This window comes from Plectropomus leopardus, chromosome 18, assembly GCF_026936395.1.
Source record: "Plectropomus leopardus strain MGB_pleo_1.0 chromosome 18, ASM2693639v1, whole genome shotgun sequence".
Classification (NCBI taxonomy): Eukaryota; Metazoa; Chordata; class Actinopteri; order Perciformes; family Serranidae; genus Plectropomus; species Plectropomus leopardus.
In genome coordinates this window covers 4,831,760-4,858,147 of record NC_142193.1, presented here as the reverse complement: position 1 = coordinate 4,858,147, position 26,388 = coordinate 4,831,760, and the positions used below count along the sequence as shown (strand labels likewise).

At 39.6% G+C, this 26,388-nt stretch overlaps 3 protein-coding genes across 3 annotated transcripts; all 3 read left to right on the top strand.

Annotated features, from left to right (window-relative positions):
• Positions 1-1,249: 1,249 nt before the first annotated feature.
• LOC121964172 (keratin, type I cytoskeletal 13-like) lies at positions 1,250-7,979 on the top strand. The gene is made up of 7 exons (XM_088091286.1): positions 1,250-1,764; positions 3,228-3,310; positions 5,617-5,773; positions 5,916-6,077; positions 6,664-6,789; positions 6,883-7,217; positions 7,794-7,979. Exons 1-7 carry the CDS (start codon positions 1,297-1,299, stop codon positions 7,906-7,908), a joined length of 1,446 nt encoding a protein of 481 aa, XP_087947412.1. The 5' UTR covers positions 1,250-1,296; the 3' UTR covers positions 7,909-7,979.
• Positions 7,980-13,789: 5,810 nt separating this feature from the next.
• On the top strand, positions 13,790-17,971 carry LOC121966885 (keratin, type I cytoskeletal 50 kDa-like). Its single transcript, XM_042516954.2, has 7 exons — positions 13,790-14,402; positions 15,045-15,127; positions 15,268-15,424; positions 15,866-16,027; positions 16,582-16,707; positions 16,791-17,011; positions 17,819-17,971. Exons 1-7 carry the CDS (start codon positions 13,983-13,985, stop codon positions 17,895-17,897), a joined length of 1,248 nt encoding a protein of 415 aa, XP_042372888.1. The 5' UTR covers positions 13,790-13,982; the 3' UTR covers positions 17,898-17,971.
• A 4,135-nt stretch (positions 17,972-22,106) lies between these two features.
• LOC148186421 (keratin, type I cytoskeletal 50 kDa-like) lies at positions 22,107-25,089 on the top strand. Its single transcript, XM_088091225.1, has 7 exons — positions 22,107-22,524; positions 22,690-22,772; positions 22,923-23,079; positions 23,154-23,315; positions 23,543-23,668; positions 24,128-24,342; positions 25,008-25,089. The coding sequence occupies exons 1-7, from the start codon at positions 22,126-22,128 to the stop codon at positions 25,045-25,047; spliced, it is 1,182 nt and encodes a 393-aa protein (XP_087947351.1). The 5' UTR covers positions 22,107-22,125; the 3' UTR covers positions 25,048-25,089.
• Positions 25,090-26,388: the final 1,299 nt, after the last annotated feature.

Below are 26,388 nucleotides of genomic sequence, written 5' to 3'. Positions count from 1 at the left end.
TCCACCCGATGACAGCTGGGATTGGCTCCAGCCCCCCCACGACCCTTACTAGGACAATGACTGACTTCCTTACTGTCTACCACTGATTAAATCATTTTATCCCTATTCAGGTAAGCGGAGCAATACACCAAGTAGCTGGCTCGGCCAGCCATAGTCTTTAATATGCCTCCTCTCTTGGCCACACAGAGCAGAAGCAGTGCACACCATCCAGGTAATTTTATATGTAGCATTTGAACTTTTTGGCTTACTGGTAACTTTCATAAGAATATATGTTCTCTTTACATAACCATGATTGATTGCCTGGCAGTTACACTAACCATTAGCCAATCATCATTGCTGCCATTGTTGCAGTCTGCATGTTTTTATTTAGCCAGCCTGTCTCATGGTCCTGTTCAGTGTTGTAGGAGACCATTCTAGTATGCACTTGGGAGGGACAAGGTATAAGAGGACAGCTCGGCAGTTTATGTCACCTAATGTCACCAAACATCTTTATCTAACAAAGCTGCATCTCCTTGGCCACGATTGTAAAAAGATGATTTCAGCTTCTAGAATGGATTTGGTAATGATTTAAAACACCTGACAGCACCTATTATTTTAATAATCTCTTAAGCTTTGTGGTTTTCAGAAATCCTCCATGCAAGGTGGACTCTTGTTTGTACTGAGTTTTAACTTTGTCTTGGAATGTACAGAATATTATTGGGTTTTGTTATTGACAGCTCTGTTTGCATCAGATCAGGCCGCTGAATAAAACTTAAAAAGCAGTTTATCCTTTAAGCCCTGTGGCTCCTGCTTCATTACACGATAACCTGCTGCCAAGAGTTACTCAACCTAGCACTTACAAAAACTATTAAGAACGATCAAGGTCATTCAGTGGAAGGTTTCTCTTTCATAGCTGCCGATCTATTGAATGTTGTTTTTCATTCTGGGAGTGATTATTAACGCTATATGTTATCCATCTCTGAACTTGCCTGGCAGTGCCTAATTATTTCTGATCTCTTAATTCTTTTGATGTTAAATGTTGCTTGACGATGCCTCTGCATGAAAATCATTAGGTGAGCATTCAGGTGATGGGTGGATTCCACATTTCTCAGGCACACCCAGGGACAATTATTTTGAGTCAAACTAAGGCAGGTGTCTCTGGGGGTTGGTTTGATCTTGCCATTCTTTGCTCATCGGCCCCCTCCTCCTTCTCAGAAACTCTGCATACATTATAAAAAGTCACACACTCTCTGAGCTCTTCACTTTCTCCTTTTCAGCTGAAGCAGATAGACTACTTTACCATCATCACCACACAAAATGTTTGCCAACAACGCTAGTAGTAGCATGTCGTTTAGAAGTAGTGGAGTCAGTAAAGGTGGTACAAGTTATGCACGCAGCCTGCCTGGTGTGTCTCAAGCAGTAAGAATGTCCTCTGGTGCCACCCTGTTTGGCAGCAGCGGTGGTGGCCGAGGTAGTGGAGGTAGCTATGGCTTCAGCTTCGGTAGCTCAGGAGGTGCAGGAGGGTATGGATTCGGTGCTGGTGGTGGCGGCGGGTCTGCCTTCGCCGCTGGTGGCGGTGGCTGCATTGACATCTCTGCCAACGAGAAGGCCACCATGCAGAACCTGAACGACCGCCTGGCTGCCTACCTGGAGAAGGTCCGCAAGCTGGAGGCGGCCAATGCCGAGCTGGAGAGGATGATCAGGGAATTCTTGGAGAAAAAGGCCTCCCCCTCTGCCAGAGACTACAGCCACTTCTTCAAAATCATTGCAGAACTGCAGGGAAAGGTAAGCTCACCTGTGACATTTAGTAATGTGACCATCCAGCAACAAAAGGAAGGTTCAGGTTAATGGTCTACGTGTCATCACCGTCACCAAACAGTTATCATGCAATAAGGAGTTACAGCACCAAAACTGCCAGCACTTTGGTAACAATGATAGCCTTTATGAAAACAGTTTACTGTGCATATCTGTCAATACCAGCTTTAAAGTTTGTAGCCTCTTCTAGTATTATTTCGCTGCTGATATTGGACTCATTTGTGGAATTTTTATTTTTTATTTAAACCTTGTGAAAAAACTTGTGCTGAAACTTAATCATAAATCTGTTTTAATGAAGAAGATGATGTTTTAATGATGAAGACAAGACTTTTTTTTCTGAGAGGACTATGTGACAGCTGGCATTTTCTCTCAGTGGGCTTCATTCAAGCAATGATATACAAACTCATTTTCTCTTAATTTTGCTCATATCCAGGATTTGCTATTATTTTTTCATACCCATTGATTTTTGGGATTCAACCAATGTTTTATTATTTTTTCTCTTTTATCTCATACATAAGAGAAATATATACAAGTGGTCATGCGCACTTGTACCAAGATAAGAGAAAAACAGCTCGCACATTCCACAAATTGTTGTCCAACATGAGTTACATTATTGTAATTGCAGTTGCTATGTGTCCCTCTGCTGACAAGAGCTGAATGCAACAAAGTAAATTTACTCAAGTACTGTACTTAAGTACAAATCTGAGGTTACATCACTTGATTATCTTAATCTCATGCCACTTTCCACTTCCACTACTTCACAAATTAATTTTTTTTCACATATATCAAAGGTATGGCAATAAATAAGTGTAGTTGACACAATTAGTCAATTATTTAGATTAATTAATTGGCAACTTTTTCTTTCCTGTAAGTCACTTTTAATGCAAGAAATTTTTTTTTTCATGGTTCCAGCCTCTCATGTATACTGTGTGTTTGAGGACATGATGCTTTTATTTTAATTCATCACATTTATTTAAACCTTTTTCCATGCATAGTTTTACTTTGTGATTTATGATCAAGTGGTATTCATCACTAAACACAACTGGGTCAGAGCAGATTTGGGTGTTTAAGAGTGTTTGGTGCATCCGGAGTTGACTTCTCTTATATTTTCTCTTACTAGAAAATAATAACAATAACACAAGAGAAATGTAGGAGAATGTTGCTGCATGAGGTCCATGTAAAGTATGCAGACAAGAGATGTTTTACACGGATGTAAAAGTTCATAATAACACTTGACAACACTATGAATTTCAGCACTTTAACCTAAAGTCTAATTGGTATTGCACATTTTTTTTATGACATCTCTGAATGAGTTAGGTTTCTTGTCAGTCTTTGTAGAAGGAGAACTTAAAAGAGTCAGTAAAATTGTTGGATGAACATAAAAAGCTAACAGTATTTCAATCTTTTTCTTTTTTTTTTTTTTTAACTCCCAGATTCAGGAAGCTACCAAACTCAACGGTGGCATCTACCTCTCCCTTGACAATGCCAAGCTGGCTGCTGATGACTTCAGGGTCAAGTAGGTGAATTCATTTATTAATTAAAGCCTTAAGCAACATTTATCAGGGTCCATACTGATTGCAAGCATTTTAATGCTTATTCCTTTTTTAATTGAGAGGAAGCAAAACTCTTGTCATTGAAATTATTCATGGTCATCATCACTGTAAGCTGATACTTTTTGATGTACATAAATCTACTTTCAGAAACATTAGATGTTGTTTCTGGCCTTCTGTGAAGACATGTCTCACATGACTACAGTTGTATTGTTTTTTGGTTTTTTTTTCCTGTGAGAGCTGGAATGCATCTTGTTTCTACTAATTTATACAGAAATAATCCTGCTGTGTGAAAAATGTCAAAAGTTATCCAGGAAAATGCTAATTTTGATACCATCTACAGGAGGGCGCAAGTGCAGTTTCAACTTGTCATTTTCACAGTACAAGACTTTATCTACTTTATCGATAAACTAAGAAATCAGCTAACATTGTCATATGTCATAATAGCTTTTGTTTGGATGAAATATGAATTGCATAAAATTTTCACTTTGGTTCACTATATTGTATATTTGTAATTGTATATTCAAGATTTAAAATAAGAGCATATGTGAAAAATAAGAGTTCACAATAGATGGTCAGACACAGGACATCTAACCAGGTGCATGAAGCTTTCCATCATCCTCTCCAACCCCGCCCAAAGGCTCCAAGGCCGGCGAGCCAAAACAGCCTCAGAAAAAGAAGGCAGACAGGGAGAGGTCTCAAAATTAAAAAAATCACAGCGATTTTCACTACTGGGGATAGAATCATGAAAAAAAAATCACACTCCAAATGGATGGTTTTTGGTGTTCTGTCAAATAATTTGGTGACATTTGTTTAATAATTAGATGAAACAGAAAATGTGTACATGGGTTAGGGGTTGCAACAAGATATTGATTATCACTTAGGGCTTTCAATTAAACCAATCTGAAAACTCTTTGAAACATAGGATATCTAGTATCTAAAGAATACTTGTCTCAATTTTGGTAGCAAAGGTAGCAAGGCACAGGTAGACCTGTGAAAATATAGTTGTCAATTTATTTTGCCTATTCTTAAAAATATAGTGATGGACTAGAGTGACAGGTTGCAGTGAAGCAAACCTATCACAATTCAGTGAATGGTAGTTGTTGATTTATTATGATTTTTTTAAGTTTAAAATATGAAATGTCTAAAAATGTAGATTTATTATGATAAGTCTCACCCACTGTGGACAATCATTACCAAATATTATGCATCAACCATTTCATGACTCTCGCAGGTGGAAACCAAATTTTGTTCTAATCCCTGTTACTGCTTATGAGATACAAACTTCTTGCATTTGTTGCACCCTCTAGTGGCAGAATTGCCCAGGACTGCTTAGCAAGGCTTAGACAAAGAATACGCAGATGCGCCCCAAGCTAAGTTGCAATAGCTGAAGTCTTGTTTGATTGTTTTATGTAAAAAATAACTTTGTTGTTTGAAAATGATTAACTTCAAATGAACTGAAGTATAGAAATTTCCTTGATAACGTTAGATCAACAATGTCTGTTGATTATCCTAACAAAATTTGGAATAATAGGCTTTAGGTATAGGATGAGTTCGCAAATGCATGATTCAGTCAGGACCAAGAAAAACACTCCTTGGCAGCTTTTAGATTTAGCTTTATGCAGTTATTGACATTTGGCCGTATGGACCTGTTCTGGGGTCCCCCTGCCCTGCCACGTGCTTATGTGGAATGCGGCAAACAGGAACAGCACACATTCCTGCCTTTCCTGTGCATACAAGGAAGGCTTAAGGCAGGGAGAGCAGCAGCAGCAGCAAAAAGAAAAGAACAAAAAACCTCAAAACGACCATACCAGGCAAACCTCCCTGGCCTTCCAAGGCTTTTTGGAAGAACCAGTAGGAGGAGCTAGATGCAAATTGGGTGGAGAGGAACCAGCACGATAAATTTAGGCTCACTACTAAATAAGATATCAAGGAAACAAGGCTATAACTAATCAAGTAGACGCTTTACATACAATTGAAATCAGCAAAGAGCACTCATAGCTTTTTTTTTTTTTTTTGAGCATGCAGAATAGCTTGTGCTTGGGCCTGAGGTAGCGTTCGTAGGCCAACAATGACGATTGGCCCATAGCTTTGAGTGTTGACACGGGCAATAAATGAAGCAGTCATTGCTGCCCCTATGCGAGATGAAACAATCTGGAAGAAGCTCGCAGTATGGCAGAGGAGGCGAATGAAAAAGAGGTGGAAGAAGGAGAGAGGGAAGCAGCCTCTTTGTTTGCATGAATTTTATGGAAAAACACATTTCTGTGTGCAGGTATGAGAATGAGCTGGCCATGCGTATGTCAGTGGAGTCTGACATTGCTGGACTGAGGAGGGTCCTGGACGAGCTGACTATGGGCCGCAGCGACCTGGAGATGCAGATCGAGGGTCTGAAGGAAGAGCTGATCTTCCTCAAGAAGAACCACGAGGAGGTCAGTGGGATCTTCGATCTTTTTAAGCGGATCACATGCTGGAGTGAAAAATGAGTCAATGCTTTTTAAACAGAACAGGTTTGCATTCAAATATGAGTCACTAAACTCTTCTGGTTTTCATTTGTCTCCTTGTCGTCTGCAGGAGCTGTTGGCAATGAAAGATCAGATGAGTGGCCAGGTGAACGTGGAAGTGGACGCCTCTCAAGGCGTGGACCTCGCTCAGATCATGGAGGAGGCCAGAGAAGACTATGAACAACTTGCCGCCAAAAACAAAAAAGAACTGGAGGCTTGGTTCAATCAAAAGGTAAGGACATGATTTTTAGCCAAAGCTAGCCCACTGATTCACCATTTTGCTCCAGACTGAAATGTCCCAAAAACTACTGGATGGATTTTAATTACATGTGGTTCATCGTTCGTGTTCCCCTCAGGATGAACTACAATAACTTTACTCTGAGTTTTCATCTGACACCATCATCAGGTCATTTCAATATCCAATACTGATGACTTTCCCATCAGCCTCAGCTGTGTTTTATGTTTAATGCTAATGAACTAATGTTAGCATGCTAACATGGTGAACATGCTTTACATTATACCTGCTAAACATGAGTATGTTACATTTTTATGAACAAGTTCGCATTTTGATGTTAGCATTCAGCTTAAAGCAGTGCTGTGTCTCAGCACAGCCTCACAGGGCTGCTAGCACGGCTGAAGACTCCCAGTCTGATCACACAGACTTCACAGTGTCTCTACAACTGTCACATAAATGTAGAGGAGAAAATAGTAAAAGAGGAAGATCAAACCGATGACAATGTAGTGAGTTACTTGATACCTTCGGATAACTAAATATGCAGTCTGTAATGACCATACTGTGATTTGTGTCCTCTCTTCAGGCAGAAGCACTGAATCAAGAAGTTGCTGCTGACACACAAACCATCCAGACGTCCAAAACAGAGATCACAGACCTCAAGAGAACACTGCAGGCCCTGGAGATTGAGCTGCAGTCCCAGCTTAGCATGGTGAACATCTTATCATTTCTCCTTTTTTACATCTACTGTCTCTTTGTGAGGAAATAAACAAACTGAACAAGCTCCTTCTTCTCCCTCCTACAGAAAGCGGCGTTGGAGGGCACTCTGGCTGAAACTCAGAACCGCTATGCCATGCAGCTGTCGGGTTACCAGATGCAGATCAACAGTCTGGAGGAGCAGCTGGTGCAGCTGAGAGCCGACCTGGAAAGACAGGGCCAGGAGTACCAGATGCTGCTTGACATCAAGACCAGACTGGAGATGGAGATTGCCGAGTACAGGAGGCTGCTGGACGGAGAGGGCGGTGGCGGTGGTGGGAGCAGCAGCAGCTTCAGCAGCAGCAGCTTTAGTGCTAGCGGTAGCATTAGTACCAGTGGTGGCGGTGGCGGCAGCGGCGGAGACGGCGATGGTGACGGCGATGGGTGAGAGACTTAAATTGTTATTTCCAAAATAAACCTGGAGCATAAATGTTATGCAAGTAGATGTTGCATCTGACAACAAGCTCAGAAATTAAAAACAGGTCAGAAATGTTCTCAAGAAGCCAGAAATGAAGGATAACCTAAAGACAGGACTACAAAATTTATACTGAGAACACTGTTCAGTTCATGTATAACTGTAGACAAAATATTCAATTTTGGTTTTAACTGACAGTGAGCTGACAAGTTTGGCATGTCCAAACTTATTTTCTCACCTCTCCTGAAACATCAAATGAAGGTGACAAAAGTACAGTCAAATTATTTATTTTTATATATTATTACAGGTTTCCAGCTGAGAGGTTAAGTGTCCCATCATTATAGGATCAAATAAGGGTCATTTTTGTTCGCAAAATTAAAAGAAATGTGTGAATGTATAGAAAAGATTTGTGAAGAAAATGTGAAAATAGGATAACTAGCCCTGATTTTGTCTGTGCCTGTATCTTAAATGCATTATCAAAAGAACATCTTTTCTCCTAATTCTGAAAAAAATCCTAACATTGCTGTCTTGTCTCTCTCCTGCAGCGATTCAGCCACTGGCACCTCAAGCAAAACCACAAAGATCATCACCATCGTAGAGGAGATGGTGGATGGGCAGGTGGTGAGCTCCACCACTGAGACCATCAGTCAGGTCGAGTGAGCTCCAGCAGGATACGCCTTCACAGAAATAAACACAAAAATAAAAGTCTGCTGAAGTGCTTCAAAATAAAATGCCCTCTTTTGAGTCTTTTGTTTAAAGTGTCTTAAGTTAGAATTTCTCTACTGGTCACCAGAAACTGAAAATTAAAACGACAACAAAAATCTAGATGTGTCTCCAAAAACAAAATGTGTAATGAGTGTTGGTGGATATTTTGGAAATAATTATTTTATTAAGAGAACAACATTTGAATATTTTGGAGGTGTTAGGTAACAATTTAATTAGAACATTTGTATTTTCTGAAAAAAATGCATGTGAGAGCTGGAATTGGTTAGCGCCTACTGCTCCCAACTGCAAGCTGCTGCTCCAACAGCAATTTTTCAGATCTTTTAGTGACCCCTAAAGGTTTAATCGTATCAAATTCTACAGACTTGTTAAGCATTCCTGTCTATATAGCACTGCTGAATAAGATACCATAAAATATTATTTTCAAGAAACAAGGCAGTAATTAAGTAGTACGGTGGTGTTTTACTATTGGCCACAGGGAGGAACTATTTGATATTATTAAATATGTTGGTCACTTGCTCATGAGGAACTAGTTTTCCAAGTTATTGTTTTGATATGCTTCACAGTTAATGAGATACTTGCCAAAATGTAAAACGCATATTGATTCCCCAAATAGTGGTTCTATGGTACCTTGTTTTGGTATGATAACAATTAGGGCTGCAGCTATCAAATATTTTAGTAATCGAGTATTCTACTGAAAATTCCATCGATTAATCGAGTAATCGGATAAAACATATTTTTGTTTAGTTAAAGAGCAATTATAAATATACATGAGACAATAAGACATTTCACCTAACAATGAACCATTGGTTTCCTTTTTTAACTACCCAGTTAGCTTTATTATGTTTTTATTTTCCACCCTCATCACTCTACAGCGCTGTGTTTTTACAGATTAAATAAAGCCTGCATGAAAGGCACGTTAGCCACGCATCGACAGTAGTCATAATTAATAGAAACCTAGCCCTCCGCAGGGCTAACGTTATGTTAGCAAGGTACAGTAAAGTTAATCTCATTAATTAGCGCTACGTTAACTTCATTTTGCCTTGTCTCGGGTGACAGTCCTCCGCTCTCAGAGTAAACAGGGGGCCTTCGGTGGAGATGCTGCAGCATTGAAGACGTACTGTTGTGGTATGCAAGCGCTGTCTTACAGTGAATACACGCAGCAGTGTTCGCCTTGGTGTCCAGCTTGAAATGCTCCCACACTTTTGACATTTTCTGCCTTTTCTTTGTGCCTTTCGCTTTCGTCGCCTTCTTTGTCGTTACCTCTTCATCCATGGTTAAAACCAAACATATCCGCCGCCTCTTTTTAATTCCTTTACGTGCGTGACGTCAGCGCGTTGTGCCGCATTAAAAGTAGTCCGGGCGAAATACCATGCTTTGAGCTGGCAAAATTAAACGATTCCTCGAGGCAGAGAAAATTCCTCGATCATTTTTTGTAATCGAGTTATTCGAATTATTCGAGGAATCGTTTCAGCCCTAATAACAATAATATGATAGGAACTACGTAATGTGGTGCACCTTTCCTTTAAGGTAAAGCTTGGTTTAGACGGTGGAGTGATATGAGAGATGTGAAGTGAGGCATCACCTTGCTGAATGGTCGGTCCTACAAATGAGGCGGACATTGAAGTAACAGAGAAACAGAGGATATTGTCCCCTTGCTTTTCTTACCCACAGTCCTTCTGGAAGAGGGCAGCCTGAGATGAGATAACTTGTTAACAACATGCTATATTTGAAAAAATACAAAAACCACAACAGTGAGCCCACACAGCATATTAACTTGTAACACCGAAACAATATTCTAAAAATATCCAACCTTGAGGGCATATGGCCACTTAGTATGCACGCCACTCTTCATATTAAGTAACCATGATTTTTTCTTCCCGCTCTAAACCGGGCTCTTCAAAAGCTAACATTACTATTGGCTAGCAACCTAACAAAAGCATTTCATTTACTTTTCTAGGTGAAAATATGACAGGTTTCTGTGGAAGGAGGACATCCCAGGCTTCTCCTCAGTTGTGCGTTTGCAAATGGAGCATTTAACAGTGCTCTAAACTGATTTGGATATTAAAAATCTGGGTATAAAATCCAGGGGCACCTCAGGCTCATGGATGAAGGCCGTAGTCGGCGGGCACATGCGACATGAACTCGCATGGAGGTAGAGGAGTATGCTGCTTTCATATGCTCCTTGGAAATATCGTATTTACCGTAAGCACGCAAATCTTTTTATGGACAACCGGTTGCAGCTAAGGCATATATTTTTTGTTCAGATTTTGTTTTGTTTCAAGCAATCTTTCTATGTGTATGGATATAACTCGACCTTGCTGTAGAAGCCTAGTTGTGCTTAGTTCTTAGCATTGCTGACTTATTTGGCCCGTTCACCACATACAATGTATCCTCACTACAGCCTCTCAGTATGAGTTTCTTGTGTTTCTGTCGATATTAAAGGGTCGAGCAGGGCTCTTCAACATTTTTCAGGCCAAGGACCCCTCAGATGAAAGAGAAATAGAGGAGGGACCCTTTGTACAAAACTGAGTTGCACTTGAGATAATTCACTGAATATTTTGGGGTCTTGTCTTGTTTGAGCTTGCCTATGGCTATTAAATCTGAAGCTGTTGAGGCATGCCTATTAGCCTCACCCTCTGCACTTAAGCCTATGTCTGAAGTGGACGTTGTGTCTGAATGTCTTGACTGAAAAAAAAAAAAAAAAATAGGATCCACTGTGGCTATAAAAGAATGTCTGTACACCTAAATGGCCAACATGCCTCAATATTGTACAACTGTTGGTTTACTAGTTCACCTTGCTGTTATGGATAGGTGTTGTACAGTAGTTTAGCAATGGCATGATTGCACAGGGATTCATTATTAATAATCAGCCTATGAACTACTTTTTTTCCCCTTTTATCCTCTGCAGTTTGTCTTTGCTATGTTTGATTCATATCCACAATTGTTTTTTTTTATTTAAAAAAAATGTTTGTACATTTTATTTATCCAAATGAATGTGTATCGTCAAACATATTTTTGATTTATTTTTGAAAAAAAAAAAGAAATGAATGAGCAGTCTTTCAGGAAGTGCTTGTGTCTCTTGTAACCTTAAACAGAACTAACTTACTGTGTGTTCAAATACCCATAATACCATAATAATTTAGTATGTCAGAAAGATATTTAGTATGTCCCAAATCATAGTACATCAAATGCCAAATACCAAAAAGTATGTTCCAGGATGCTCTACTGCATCTGGTCGCATTTTTCAGCTTTTTTCCCACCATCATCTCTGCAAAAGAAGATTGGTCAAATTGACTGGTTGATATAGTGGTTAATGGTTAATATAGTTGGAAGAGGATGAGAAGAATGGGTTGTTAGGATATTTTTTATGAAAGTTATTAAACAATTACTATTTATAGTGTATTTCTGCAGCCACTATATCTGTCAAATATTTCACTCCATTAAGGCAGTTTCTGAGCTTGATTGAGATTCCATTTATTCAGCCAGAGACATATCAGTGTAAAGCATTTTGTGGCAATTAAAGTTTAATTTCAATTAAAGTGCCAACTCACTAATGGTGACACTATAAACTATCACAAAGATGACAATAGCCAGCAAAAACCAGCCTGTTTTAAACAGATACATTACAAATACTGACAAAAAGTGACATTTGTGTTTTGGAGCATGAAACAGAAAACTTAATATGCAAACTAAAAACTACTCAGTCCAGGTCTAGGTATGATGGGAAATATGGATGTCGCCTCACTTCTTACAACGGCTAAGTTATGGCATTGAAAAAGTTGTTTTTGAAAGGCTAAACGCTATCAAACATGGATTAAAGCAGAATATTCCGTTAGATAACAACATGTTGTAAATTTTTGGAAATGATTACATCTACTGACATGACTGCTTCTTCCCATGGCCCCCTCATAAAAACTGTTCAGTAAATTACTAATTGATATTGTTACTGCAGTTAGTTACTAATTACTCTTTAAAAGATGACAATCACAGTCGACACAATCAAGGCCAAAGCAAACATAGTACAAGTACACACACAGAAACTGACCCTCCAATAAAACTCCCTCTATAAACCTGCACTCAGTCAGAGTTTTTCCTTCACTTTAAAACAGCCTTTAAATCAGGGTTCATTTACTATGACATTAACATCAAAGGGAGCCAGGTAACCATGGCGACGCCCAATAAAGATTTGCCTGCATGCTGGTTCCAGTTTGAAACAGCAGCTGATAAAAAACATACCTGCTGTTTACACTGTCAGACTGAGAACTGAGTGAGGCAGCAGGTGAAATATGCCTCATTTTTAACCTGCACTGATAACTAAACCACCACCACATTTGGCCTAATCTCTAATGGTAAATCCACAACAATCAAACTTAATTGAGATCTATTTAAAATTAAAATTAAAATTAAAATTAAAATTAAAATGCACTCCATGATTTCACAACAGCATTTTTAGTGCTGTTGTTGTTTTTTTGTTGTTTTTTTTAGATACATTTTTTGGGCTTTTTCAATGTCTTTATTTGGTAGGACAGATATAGTGTGAAAGGGGGAGAGAGAGAGGGGATGACATGCAGCAAAGGGCCGAAGCCAGACACGAACCCACAGCCACTGCAGCGAGGACACAGCCTCTGTACATGGGGCACCTGCTCTACCAACTGAGCCACAGGCACCCCAGTGAAACACAGCTACGTGGGTGTTTAGAGAGGAGGCTGCATTCGCTCACGCAATAAGATGAAAGATGTACTTATGCTGCAAAAATCAGAGGAGCTAGTACTCAGTATCGTGTACCTGCCCCATTGCAGGCACTACTTTGATTTTTAGCGTTAACTTGGATACACATACATATTTGATTATGTGTGACCTTTTTCCAATAGATGTGTAACAGCAAACCTTTCTGCAAATCTTTATGTGCTCAATAGTTGGATATTATTTGTGCAAATCTTTGTCATTTGTTCACTCAAACATGAAGCTGCATCTCTTATGGACTCAAAAATGAGTCTTTGTTCAGATGCAAACATGTAAATGAATTTGATGGAAGTGATTTTACACAATAACACATTTGAATGCACTCATACAAAATGTTTTAAGACTTTCAGAATCAGAATTCCAGAATCCAGATTTATTGCCAAGTTCATTTACATATACAAGGAATTTGACTTGGTGTTTTAGTGTAAAACAATTAACATAAATTAACATATGATGAGCTACAATTCTTTTGACCCTATGTTTCCATGAAAATGATGAAAATAATGGAACTAGCACTAGCACTACTGCACATATTCATTGGTAAACATGATCCCAGAGGTAACCCAGTGTTTAGAACCATTTTTTTGGTATATGCACCAGGCAATTCTCATAGGACCGAATAGGTACCCTGTTGGTAAAGTTCTGAGTAATACATCCATGCTGCAGAGTAAATGAATGTGTGTCTCCTGCTCGGTTATGTCACAGCAAACAGAGCCTGATGGAGAGTTAGTACAAAGGATGTCATTGTTTGCTTGCACAATACAAGAAGCGGGGGGGGGGGCTCTGTATGTGGAGCCGCAGGGGTCTGAAATGACACTCACAGCTCAGAAGCAACAGATGGGTTTGAACATGCAGAGAGGAATCCAGGGGCATGTGAGACAGGAGGGCCAAGGGTCTTTAGATGTTAGAAATGTACAACATTCCAAACACAGATTAGGGAATCCATCAGGTTTACAGAGGAGGTACAGCTGAACAAATAAAATGATCAAGTCACCTGGAAGAAATTTTCAGACAGCATAACAAACTGAAAGGTCTGGATGTGATATCATTTTGCAACAGTCATAAAATATAAATTCCTGCAGTGATTGGTTGCTTTGTTTGTCACCCTCCTGCCGGCTCTGCGTGCCTGGATTTGTGGTCTTGAAGTGTGTCGCAGGGGGCTGGACCCAGAACCCCTCCCTCACTTTCAGGTAGCATAAAAGGCACTGAGTCCAAACTGTGTTTCATTCTCCTCTCTTCATCCAGAGCTGACGGACTCCTCCATCATGACCTCCTATTCCCGCTCGGTCACATATTCCACTGGAAACCGTGCCTCCATGAGGACCCCCAGTGTGTATGGCGGCGCCGGAGGCAGTGGAGTTCGCATTTCCAGCATGAGCAGCCCCAGAAGCTTCTCCTCTGCTGGCGCAGGGTTTTCTGCGACTGGAGCACGGTTTTCTGCTGCTGGAGCTGGTGTTGGTGCTAGTGCTGGCTTTGACCTGGCTGATGCCATCTCCGATAACAAGAAAGTGACCATGCAGAACCTGAACGACCGCCTTGCCAACTACTTGACCCAGGTGCGTGACCTAGAGAAGGCCAATGCCGAGCTGGAGCTGAAAATCAGGAAATTCCTGGAGAACAAGACCAAACCTGAAGGCCACGACTTTGCTGCATTCAAGGTCACCATTGGCGACCTGCAGGACCAGGTGAGTCCAGGCTTTGATTCTGTACGCAGCTTTGTCTCAGTCATGAAGACAGATGATAGCAGAGGCACAAAAGAAAGACTAGAGATGCGAGATCATCTGAACACTGCTTGGACATAAATCTTCTCCAGAACAAAAGCGCCATCCTCACTGCATGAAAAGTCCCACAGGCAAGCTAGGTGTACGGTTATTGGCTATAGGCAGACGGATATGGTGTGTTGTTTCCCCGCAGGATAAATACAGGTGCAGCCACACCCAAAACACACAGAGGCCACCTGGAGCAGAAACAGACTCCAGCTCTAGCTTTGCATGATGCATACTAGGACCACTAAAACAATGACGGGAAATTTGACTTTTATTTGAATAGTTTTTCAGACAAGTTGTGTAGCTGCCTCATGGACATTTGTACAATGCCCACTCAATCAGGACAGGGCAGGCAGAAACTAAATCCAAAAATAACATATTTTTTCTTTAATCTTTTAGTCTAAAACAGGACAAACTTGCAGATATGCTTTCGTGCATGTTGTTTACTTGCCTGGATCAGCTGGAATACTTTGCCTTTTAGTCTCAGTACAAGGCCCAGTTAAAGACTGGTGATAAAATCCAACACACTAAACCTAAATCACTATTTCCTTTGTGTTTCAGATCTTCCTTGCCACCCGCACAAATGGATCTCTCTACCTGGCCATCGATAATGCCAAGCTGGCCGCTGATGACTTCAAGGTCAAGTGAGTACATGAACCACAGGAGCTATTACCCTTTTTTTCCCAATGTATTGTTAAGGTCTCACTAAAACTACTTGCATAATATTGCTGAAAGATGGGTGGATTATGCAGCTGGTTGATTGATGTTGCTGATTGGTGTGCAGGTTTGAGAATGAGCTGGCCATGCGTCAGTCGGTGGAGGCTGACATTGCTGGGTTGAAGAGAGTCCTGGATGAGCTGACTCTGGGAAGATCTGACCTGGAGATGCAGATCGAAGCGCTGAGGGAAGAACTCATCCAGCTCAAGAAGAACCATGAAGAGGTCGGCACAAAACTGCAAACTAACTATGAGTATTTCAATCAATGACCACCAGTGGTGAATGTAGAGAAATTTAAAGGGATTTCTCTTGATTTTACAAATAGAAAAACAATTTGAAATTAATCTAAATTGACTTTCAAAGGGTATAAACACTGAAAAGATTTAACTGCTGAGTATTAGTAAATCACAGCATGCAGAAAGCATCAAGGCATCAAATGTCTTCAGTATTTTGGATTAGAGCTGCGTGTAAAAGTGATTTTAATTAGTGGTCAATCCATTTCTTGATAAGTCATTTCGTCTACAGAGTGTCCCAAAATGTGACAAATGCCAAAGAGAAAAGCAAGAAAAAATGGGGAAATTTGTCTTAATAAACAGTGAAAATGAAATGATTGTTAACATTGTTACCAGCTAATTTCTTTTTCATCTGGATGCGCCTTCCTGCAGGATCTGCTGGCTCTGCGGTCCCAGATGGGAGGTCAAGTGAATGTGGAGGTGGATGCTGCGCCACAGCAGGACCTGTCTGCCGTCATGGCCACAATGAGAGAACACTATGAGACCGTCGCTAACAAGAACCGCAAAGACCTGGAGGCCTGGTTCGTCACCAAGGTAAGCAAAAAAACCCTCTTAACTAATTTTTGCTAGGCTGAGAAAAAAACCCTACCTCTAAGTTTATTCTTCTTTAAGCCATAATGTCTTTACAATGGCATAATAATTTCAAAATCACTATCAAGAAACACACCTGAAGAAATCAAATTAATAACTGTTGTTCCACCATTACTTCAGTGCAATTAGGTGTTTTCTAGCAGCATCTATATTAGTGTAACTGCAGGCTACACTGTTAAACAAGGTTATATAAAAAAAATGGAAACATTTGTCATGTTGACTTTTCAAGTCAAAATGATTACTGTTTGTTATTTATTAAGACAGAATTATGAAAAAATTAAGAAAAAAATTTCAGCTTTTGACAAACTATGTCAATCTGAATTTTATCAAATTTAATACGTCTATTCCTATTATATCAAATCAATAAGTACGGAAAGCAAGAAAACATAGAAGTGTGTAAATTATAAGTGAGTAGTGTGTCATCTGTATAAATGATGAGTTTTAAGCAGATCTCTCTCATAAGTCATTTCTGATGTTTTTTGTTGTTGTTTTTGCAGACTGAAGTGCTCAATAAGGAGGTCGCCGCAAGCACAGAGACCCTTCAGTCATCACGGTCTGAGATCACAGAAGTCAAACGCTCACTGCAGGGCCTGGAAATCGAGCTACAAGCACAGCTCAGCATGGTGGGTCTATCATCTGTCTTGGTCTTTTTTATGTGAGCCTATGTAGTCTCTAAATCTCCTCACACTGTTTATTTTTTCCTCAGAAAGCGTCTCTGGAAGGAACCTTTGCAGACGCACAGACCCGCTACGCCAACATGCTGGAAGGTTACCAGAGGCAGGTTACCGCTCTGGAGGCCCAGCTGGCCCAGCTGAGGGCTGACATGGAGCGCCAGGGAAACGAGTACCAGATGCTGCTAGACACCAAGACCAAACTGGAGATGGAGATCACTGAGTACAGGAGGCTGCTGGATGGGGAGTTGTTCAGGTGAATGGACCAGTCCTTACTGGGATGATTCTTGTAAAATCCTTATTACGGAAGCCCATTTCGAGCAAAACTAGAGTCATAGCGAGGGTCAATTCTAAGATATGTAATTTTTTTTTTAGTCCAAGTTACAAAAGGCAAGGCAAAAAATGTTTGAATTATTTTAAAACATACAAATCAGTATTATAAATATTCATGTTTTTTATGTTAATTTAATGTTAATTTTTATGTTAATTTTAATTAAGTTATTTTCAGTCTTTTTATTTAGTATTAGTTTTCTACATTTATTGTCAAAATTTTACTTCCATATATTATTTCAACACATTTACCAATGATAACAATAACACCTTTCTTATATAGAACTTTTTAAAACAAATAATACTGGAGGCAAGTAATGGAAAATGGACCTGCTTTTGCACAACGCTTTTCTAGTCATTTTGACCACTGAAAGCCCTTTCACACTACAAGTCATAATCATGCATTTGCCTTACATTCATGCACTAACATATAAGGTGCCACCTGGTATTCAGGTTTTAACCACTGACCCAACTTGGAGCTCAGTATCTGGCCCTATGATGATGCTTAACATGCAGATAAGACAAACCAAACAGCTAAAGTCAAAGTGTCAAAAGTGTTTGTCATCTGTGGGCAATTCAGGAACAAAGGCATTCTATGCAAATCAGAAAAAAGCAGAAATATTTAAATAATTAATAGTTTAAAAGAGTAAAACATATCAATAGAGATAAATGTGTTGCCTCTGTATGTGTGATCTCAACTAACAGCACTATTTGTTTATGCATTTTCCTACAGCCCGTCTGCCACCACCAAAGTCCTGATCATCACCAAAGATGTCAGCGACGATGAGGTCAGCTCTGAAACTCAGGAGTAAGACAACAGACATCTGTCAAAATGCTGCAACCGTTCTCAGAAATGCACAAATAAAATACTTCTGATGAACTGAAACATGTATGTGAGCATGCATTTTCTATGTGTTCGTTTCTTTGCTCAATGCTCAATTTATATCTTTCAAAAGAACCAAAAACATTTATTTATTCTTATTTTAGTTTAAACTACAGTGTATTTGGTTGGTATTATTTTACATTATTATTTGAACAGAGTAAAAATATTTATTTATAGATCACCAGTGGTGGAGAAACTATTATAATGAAAACACAAATTTCTGGCTCATTAATTAAGTTAAAGAGAGTTTATTTAAATCTACTTGCATTAAACACCAACTGGTTTGGACCCTAAGGTCTTCTGCTACATTCCACTGTACTTGGAACTTAGGAAAAAACGAGTCAGGATTCAAGTTGGGATTCCAAGTCGGAACCTTGGGCTAGATCCATGGAGACAGTCAAATTGACATCACAATGAATGGACAACCTGGTTGTTATTTTAAATTTCATGTTGGGCTTGTGTTGTGAAACATGCTATAACAACCTTTTGTAGCATTTCCATTCATTTGATTAGTGTTTGACAGAGGGTATGTAGTAGCCTCCTAGCCTCCTGTCTCTGTCAGCAACCCACACCAATCAATCTGCATACGATCTGAAAATCCCCAAAAGGATTTCTGTGGGAGGTGGGGTGTCTGGTGCTGTGGTAGCTCATGTAGGTCCTCAGCACATGCTTCTGATGTTCAGTGGCAAGCTAAAGAGACATGAGTGTCCTGCGATGCAGCCATGTTTTCCTGAGCAGATGCACTGAAAAGATTGGAAGTCGGAAAAACCGACAGGGAATTATCAACTTTTGACTTTCAATGAAACGCAGCAGTAATCAAGGTATAAAAGCTTGAACAGAAATCAAGTAAAGAATTTTAAAAAACTTGTCAACCAATCCTGATTGATAAGTGAATGCAGCTGGGTGACAGCAATGGATCACAATTAGGCCCCATTTTGAAGATGACACCTCCATAGGTGAAAATATCCTGCACAAAAATGGGAAATAAACATTTAAATGATATCCCTCACATTTATTTTGGGTGCTAATGTTACAGGTCCACAGTCAGGTGGCTGGAACACAAATGAGCAACACAGACAATCTGGCAGGGAGAAGGCCCTGTTTTATCCTGCAGGGCTGATGAGCAAGTGAGATTCAGGTGACTGACACAGCTGAGAGAGTCTGAGAGCATCTGGTGGATGGATGGAGAATGGCAAGTGATATACGTGTACGAGTATACGGTGATAACGGCATAAGTGAAGGCAAGTGCAGGGAGATATAAACAGATAAAAGAGATTAGATAAAGACATACAGTAAGAGTGAAGACAAAGGAGAAAATTAGGAAAACATAATTAAACAAAAAAATAAAAAATAAAAATGCATAAAACAAGCCTTCAGTCGGATGGGTATGCAGGATAAAAGGCAAAAAAAGAGAGATAATGTATACAGATGTGTGTGTGTGTGTGTGTGTGTGTGTGTGTGTGTGTGGTTGCATGATATGAGGATGAACAGGGTGTGAGTACAAGGATAGAGTGACATACTATATACCGTATATGTATACACAGATGTAATGGTTGGGTTGACTGTAATGTAATCCAACTCCATGTCAAATAATAATAATAATAAAAATAATAATAATAATAATAAGAAGAAGAAAAAAGGTTCAAACAAAAACATTAATTAATACTAATGAAATCATCATGGTCTGTGGTCATATTTAAAATGACAGTAGTTTCACAGAGCAAAAACTCAACATACTGGTTTGACTAAATTGTTTCCTTTGTTGTTAATACGCTTCTAGTCTTATATATTTCTTACCACTTCTAACATTTGCAGAGACGTTTTAAACACTGAATGATCTCTTCAGGGCTGCACAACACAGACAAATAAACATCTAAAAGGATAAAAAGCACTTATGCACACTGGCTGAAACTAAACCTAAGGTTAAATCTAAACTGTAAACAGACAAAAACGCTTCACTTCCATGAGTCTTCCTTAATATCCCTCTGAGGACTGACTTGTGAGCTGTGTGCTGTTAGAGGTCCTCAGGGCTCTGTGTGGACTGACAGGACCAGACCATCAGGTCCCCATGGAGGGGGAGGGGGCAGGAGCCCAACAGGTATCAGGCCCGTCAGGTGACGCCTCCCTCATCCATCAGTTGTGAAAGGTTTCACTGACAGAGAGTCATAAAACCCTTTAGGACATGTTCACACTGTCTCTCTTACACGATTCATATGTTACTCTTGCTGCATTTGGACTCTCTATGATAAGATGATGTAAGTCCATTTTATTATCAGCCACAACAGCAGGACTCGTGTTGCTTTCACCTTGTAACTCTATGTGCTCTGAGCAACGGCCTGGAAATAGGGAAGAGGCTATTGCCCCCCCAGATTTATGCCCCTGGCTCAAATGCAGTTTAATTCAAAGATTGCTGTTACAGTAGGTTTGATCATGTCTCAAGATAGTCTGTAGTTAACCCTTTGAAACCTGAGCAAATTGACTTGATTTCTTTCAAAAACACAGGAGGAATAATACTGTGACATAATTTTAAATATGGAAGTATAATCATTATAAATAGTAGTTTTCCCTAGTCTTTAAATGTTTTTTTTCCCTAGACATTTTGTCCTAGCTTTTTAAAAATAATGTTCTAAATCTACTAATTTCTGGCAATTTGTGGAATAGTTCCTAACAAGTTGCTCATTGTCTTTTTCCATGCTTTTGAAAGAAATTACACCAATTTGCTCAGGGTTCAAAGGTTAAATACTTATGAAAGGCATCTGAAGGCAGCACAACAAATGTGATGTCACTCAGGTTTCAAAGGGTTAATTAAACTCTTTGATATCATTCTTTAGACATTTTTCAGACAGTACACGATGGCAAACTATTTCACCACCGTGACTGATCAGAAAGACACTGAAAAAAGTGATCACAGCATATGAAGCTATTCAAATAAAGTTCTTTGCAAAAATTAAATGTAAATGGCAAGATTTTAATATACTCGGACCGGATTAAAATGCAACATCTACTTGGAGAAAATAATGTTCACGCCATAGAAGTAACAGTTATGTCAGCGCATGCCACAGCCTGAGAGACAACTGACAGAACATTACATCTCCTCACAATTCACACCCTGCGGTCTAATTGATTACACACACACACACACACACACACACACACACACACACACACACACACACACACACACACACGCACACTACTGGTATTGGTGTTGTTGCTAAAATCCGTCAGTACGCTTAGCTTACATAAGATAATGTTGTTGGCATGGCTGTTGTTTTTGGAATTTAATGTGAACATTTTTTGTTGTTTGAATTTCAAAAACTGCACTTTTTCCTTTAAAAATCACCTTGTACAATGTGCTCTGGCACTATGTTTTAATATGATCATGTCAATAAAGAATCTTTGAATTTGAATATGTAAAGCATAGAGGCACTGATGAGCAAAGGAAGATTAAAATGAAATACATTTAAATATCACTTCAGGCCTTTAAAATATATGAAGAATTGCCTCCAGAGAAGTGTTTAACTTGAAATGAGTGAATTTGCTTCGGCTCAAGGGGTCATGAGCCAAAACACACTAGAGGATTTTTCATCATAAATATCTAAACAAGATGAAAATTAGTTGTCAGAGTTTGAAAACTATGAGCTCAGAAAAACAGTCCAATTCTAAGCTTTGTGGCATTAATGTTTTTGTTTTGTTTTTTTGCATTTTTAAAAAACAGGTTGCATAGATGATTGAGCTGAAGAAGAATTCACCTCACCCCTAAAAAAACACCTTTACTTCAGACTCTCTTGATTTCCTTTTCTCCATTGGACAGTGCTGTGAAGCTGTGAAGCATTTGAGGTATGACTGAATGTCTGGTCCTTGGGGATCGGTGTGGACTGATAGGACCAGTCCATCAGGAACAAAGGCCACTCTGAGATGCTTTTGAGATTACTTTCTCTCTCAGCTGGAGACCCACCTGACCTGCTGGACCTCATGTGCTCAGCTCAGACTAGCATGCTTATCAGACTGATCATACTGTGACCCACCTGGAGTGTCTGGCATTCCAACCTGACCTGCCACCACACCCCCTGCCTCATTTCGAGGCATAAAAGGAGCTGCCGTCCCAGCACCTCTTCACTCTCCACTCAGAGCCGACAACCAGCCGACCAACAGCCATGACCTCCTTCTCCAGCCGCAGCAGCTACAAATCATCCCCCATGAGGAGCTCCATTCTCATGGCCCCTGCCGTGTCCCAAAGAGTCAGCCTGGGGGCCGGCAGCGTGTACGGAGGTGCTGGTGGGTCTGGAGTCCGTGTCTCCAAGGCCTCCTTCGTTTCCTCCGCCGGTGCAGGTGGATTCGACCTGGCCAACGCTGTTGACGTAACTGCCAGCGAGAAATTCACCATGCAGAACCTCAATGACCGCCTGGCCACTTACCTGGACAAGGTGCGCAACCTGGAGAAGGCCAACGCTGACCTGGAGCTGAAGATCAGGCATTTCCTGGAGAACAGAGCCTTGCCAGAGGCTCACAATCACACCAGCTTCAATGTCCGCATCAAAGACCTGCAGGACCAGGTGAGAACACAAACTAAAAAGTTTTTGTTTTTACAGATTTTGATCGTAAGTTTTAAATGTAAGGTTTAAGGTTTAGTTTTAAAATGCAGTTAAGGTTGTTTGAGTTTTATAAATCCTTTATGTTTTTAAAAACTGAGTGAAAGTTATAACTTTTTGACTTCTCAGATCAACTTTGCTGCTCGTGGAAACGCTGGCGTCATCCTCGCCATCGACAACGCCAAGCTGGCCACTGATGACTTCAGAGTAAAGTGAGTCTGAGACTTTATTTTTTTTAACAATGAATTGTGTGTCAAGACTGCAACAAAATAATCTGATTCAATGTGTTTTTGTGGTCACCTTCTTTTTAATCATTTCAACATTCAGGTGTATTTCTTATAATCATTCCCATGCTTTTTCAGGTATGAGAATGAGCTGGCCATGCATCAAACTGTAGAGGCTGACATTGCTGGGCTGAGGAGGGTCCTGGATGAGTTGACTCTGAGCCGGTCCGACCTGGAGAAGGTGGTGGAGGGTCTGAGAGAAGAGCTGATCCTTCTGAAGAAGAACCATGAGGAGGTAAGACCGCTGAAACCAAACAGAAAATGAAATAAAGATAGAGTGACAGAAATTTAACTGGTGTCCTCCTGCAGGACCTGCTGGCTCTGAGGGCCCAAATGGGAGGACAGGTGAATGTGGAGGTGGATGCTGCTCCTCAGCAGGACCTGTCCTCTGTGCTGGCTGGAGTCAGAGAGCACTACGAACAAGTCGCCAGCAAGAACCGCAGAGACCTGGAGGCCTGGTTCCAGGCTAAGGTGAGACCACAATGTCCTGTTTTGGACTCCTAATGAGATCACTGCTGCCCCATTCTGTCCACAGCCTGCTCCAACTCAAGTTGTCCTTTACCTTGATAGTTAAAGTTGTAAAACTTTTGCTTTTGAAGTTCTGCTGTTCTTGGACGTTCCGCAAATAATTCTAAGTTTGCTGCCATCTGAAATTCTGATATTTGATCAATAACATCATTAGTTCCTGTGCTCCACAGACAGCTGACCTGAACAAAGATGTAGCTTTGAGCACTGAGACCCTGCAGACGTCCAGGACTGAGATCGGCATGGTCCGTAGAACTCTTCAAACTTTGGAGATCAAACTGCAGGCTCAGATCAGCAAGGTAAGAAAACATTAAGTCAATAAATTCATCAAGTCATCAACTGTATGAATAATTAAATAAATAAATTAATTAAGTTTCTACATTTTTGGATAGAAAATGGATAGAATGATCAAAACTATGTTTTCATTAGTTTATAATAATCTGAATTATGGTTCTATTTCCTGACTTACTTATACTTGTTTTTGCTGTTGGCCACCATACTTCTCCTATGCGCTAAATAAATAAATAAAAAAGTTGGAGCCAAATAAAAAACCCAACAACTTTCCCATGGTGCATTTACTGTATCAGAACTTTAATATGTTTTATTTATAACATTATTAGCTTTATTTGTGGCAGGATTGGTCCTCCATATGAATTATATTATATGAATATTATTTTCATTGTATTTAAGGGTTATTTTACTGTCAAACTGACAGTACAACAACTGACCTGATCGTTATCCCTCTTCCTCCTGAATAGAAAGGAGCTCTGGAGGCCAGTCTGGCTGAGACCAGGAGCCGCTACGCCAACATGCTGGCAGGTTACCAGATTCAGGTGGAGGCTCTGGAGGAGCAGCTGGCCCAGCTGAGGGCCGACCTGGAGAACCAGAAGATCATGTACGCCGAACTGCTGGACATCAAGACCAGACTGGAGCTGGAGATTGCAGAGTACAGGAGGCTGCTGGACGGAGGAATGTGAGTAGAGACAAAGGTTCAATAACTTTAGTGTAATTTTACTGCTGTTAATATTTTAATATTTGTTGAGTAAATTCGACAAATACTAACAAAACATCTTAGCTTAGCATGTTAGCATGCTAAGATTAGCCAATTGTCAGTAAACATACAAGTGAGGCTGATGGGAAATGTGCACTAGACACATTGCATGCTGACCCAATGATGTTGCTAGATGAAAAGTCAGTGAAAAGTTATTGGAATTCATTGTGAGGGAAACATGAATGTCTGAGTCACATTTTATCACCACCGTCGAGATGTCTCATTCCAGAACAAAGTTGTAGACACACAGACATTAACATCCATAGCTGTTACATGGCTAAAAAATACTCATCAAAATTGTTATTTTATATCATAAATGTAAACGTAAAATCTCTTTTTTGACAATATGAAGCCAAAATGTATTATTTTTTGTTAAAAAACCAAGTTCTGAACACAAAAACCAAAAAATACTTTTTAGTACTTCCTTACTAATACATGATATACATGCAGTTTTATCTACTTTTTAAAATGTTGCTTATCATGTTAGAACACTAAAAATAATCATTTTCATTCTCATGAAACAGAAATAGAGAAATATATATTAAAAAAGACAAAATAAAATGAAGTATTTCTTTTTTGTCCTGCAGCGTAATCACGACCCAGGAAGTGGACTCATCTGCAAAGTAAATCAGCGGTAGCAGTTAGACCAGAACAAAGCCAGAATCAGATGCTGTAAAATGTAAACTAACTATGTCTGAAATTGTTCAATAAAAAGTCTGAAAATGTGTCTGTGGTTCATGTGTTATTATTTCAAACAGAAAGATTGACTCCTGCTATAACTATCGAGAAATAAACTGAAAGAAGTATCTATAGCCGAGACAAGAAAAGTTCTATATATAAAAAGAAATTAAAGGTGAATTGGAGGAACTAGACTTTCAGATTCCCAGAACCCATATATAAAAAAATAATTTGTTTTTCTGCCTCTTGATTATAATTGGATAAAAAAAAGAAGCATAAATTCATGAAATGAATTAGCTTGTACAGTTTGTCTTGCTGAAATGAGAGAACCTAAATAGTTTGCTTGATTTAACACAACCACTCCCCTCTTAAGCTCATATGGGGAATTTAGTACCAGAATGGCTGATGGAAGCTTGCAGCCATCGGCCACTATTTGAGCAAAGTTCTGCCAGTAAAGAGTTTGTCAAATTTCCAATTGGCGCCATTTACCAAATAGAGAATTTTGTCATTGTGATGGCACTTGTTTCGATATTGTAACAAATGATAGTAAATGACATTTAAATAAACTCAAGGCTTTTAGATACAGCAACTACTAGTAGGCTAATACAGGACTGTCAGCATCTATGGATCTAAAAGCCCGTATTCACTTTGAAATAGCAATGGTTAACATGGACACATTGATAAAGAGAACTGGATAAGTGGTGGGACCTTATCTATTATGATTAAAAGTTGCTCAGTTCAGGTAGCTTGTGTATTTATGAATATATTGACATCAAACCATTTCCTGTGTGTCTCAGACATACAGTCACAACCATAGACTGTATGTACAGATTGACAATATGACAGTTCCCCCAAAGTGTAACTTTTTAATCTCAGTTGCCCCCTGGTGTCTGTCTGCAGTATCATAGCGGTCATAGAGCCCGCCCCTCCATGTTAGTGAATGGGATATAGGCCAAACTAAAAATTCAAAGTACATGCCATATTAATTTTTCCTAAAGATGGTTTCTGGCACTGAAGGTAGCTCTCATCACTCTGATGTTTGTTCAAGTACTTGATTTTATAAGTTTGGTTTTAGTGGGGTAATAAATTATAGAAAATGGGTATTGTCCTCCAAAATTCCCTGCATATCATTATCAGTGACCTGTTGCCTTAAATATGCATAATGTTTTGAGATGTCCTGTTATTAAGTGACTGCCACACATTATTCCACAACATGAATAACATAACAAACCATTTTATGTGTAGAACAATTCAAAACAAATACAAGTTTGACAGGAGACAAAAACAACA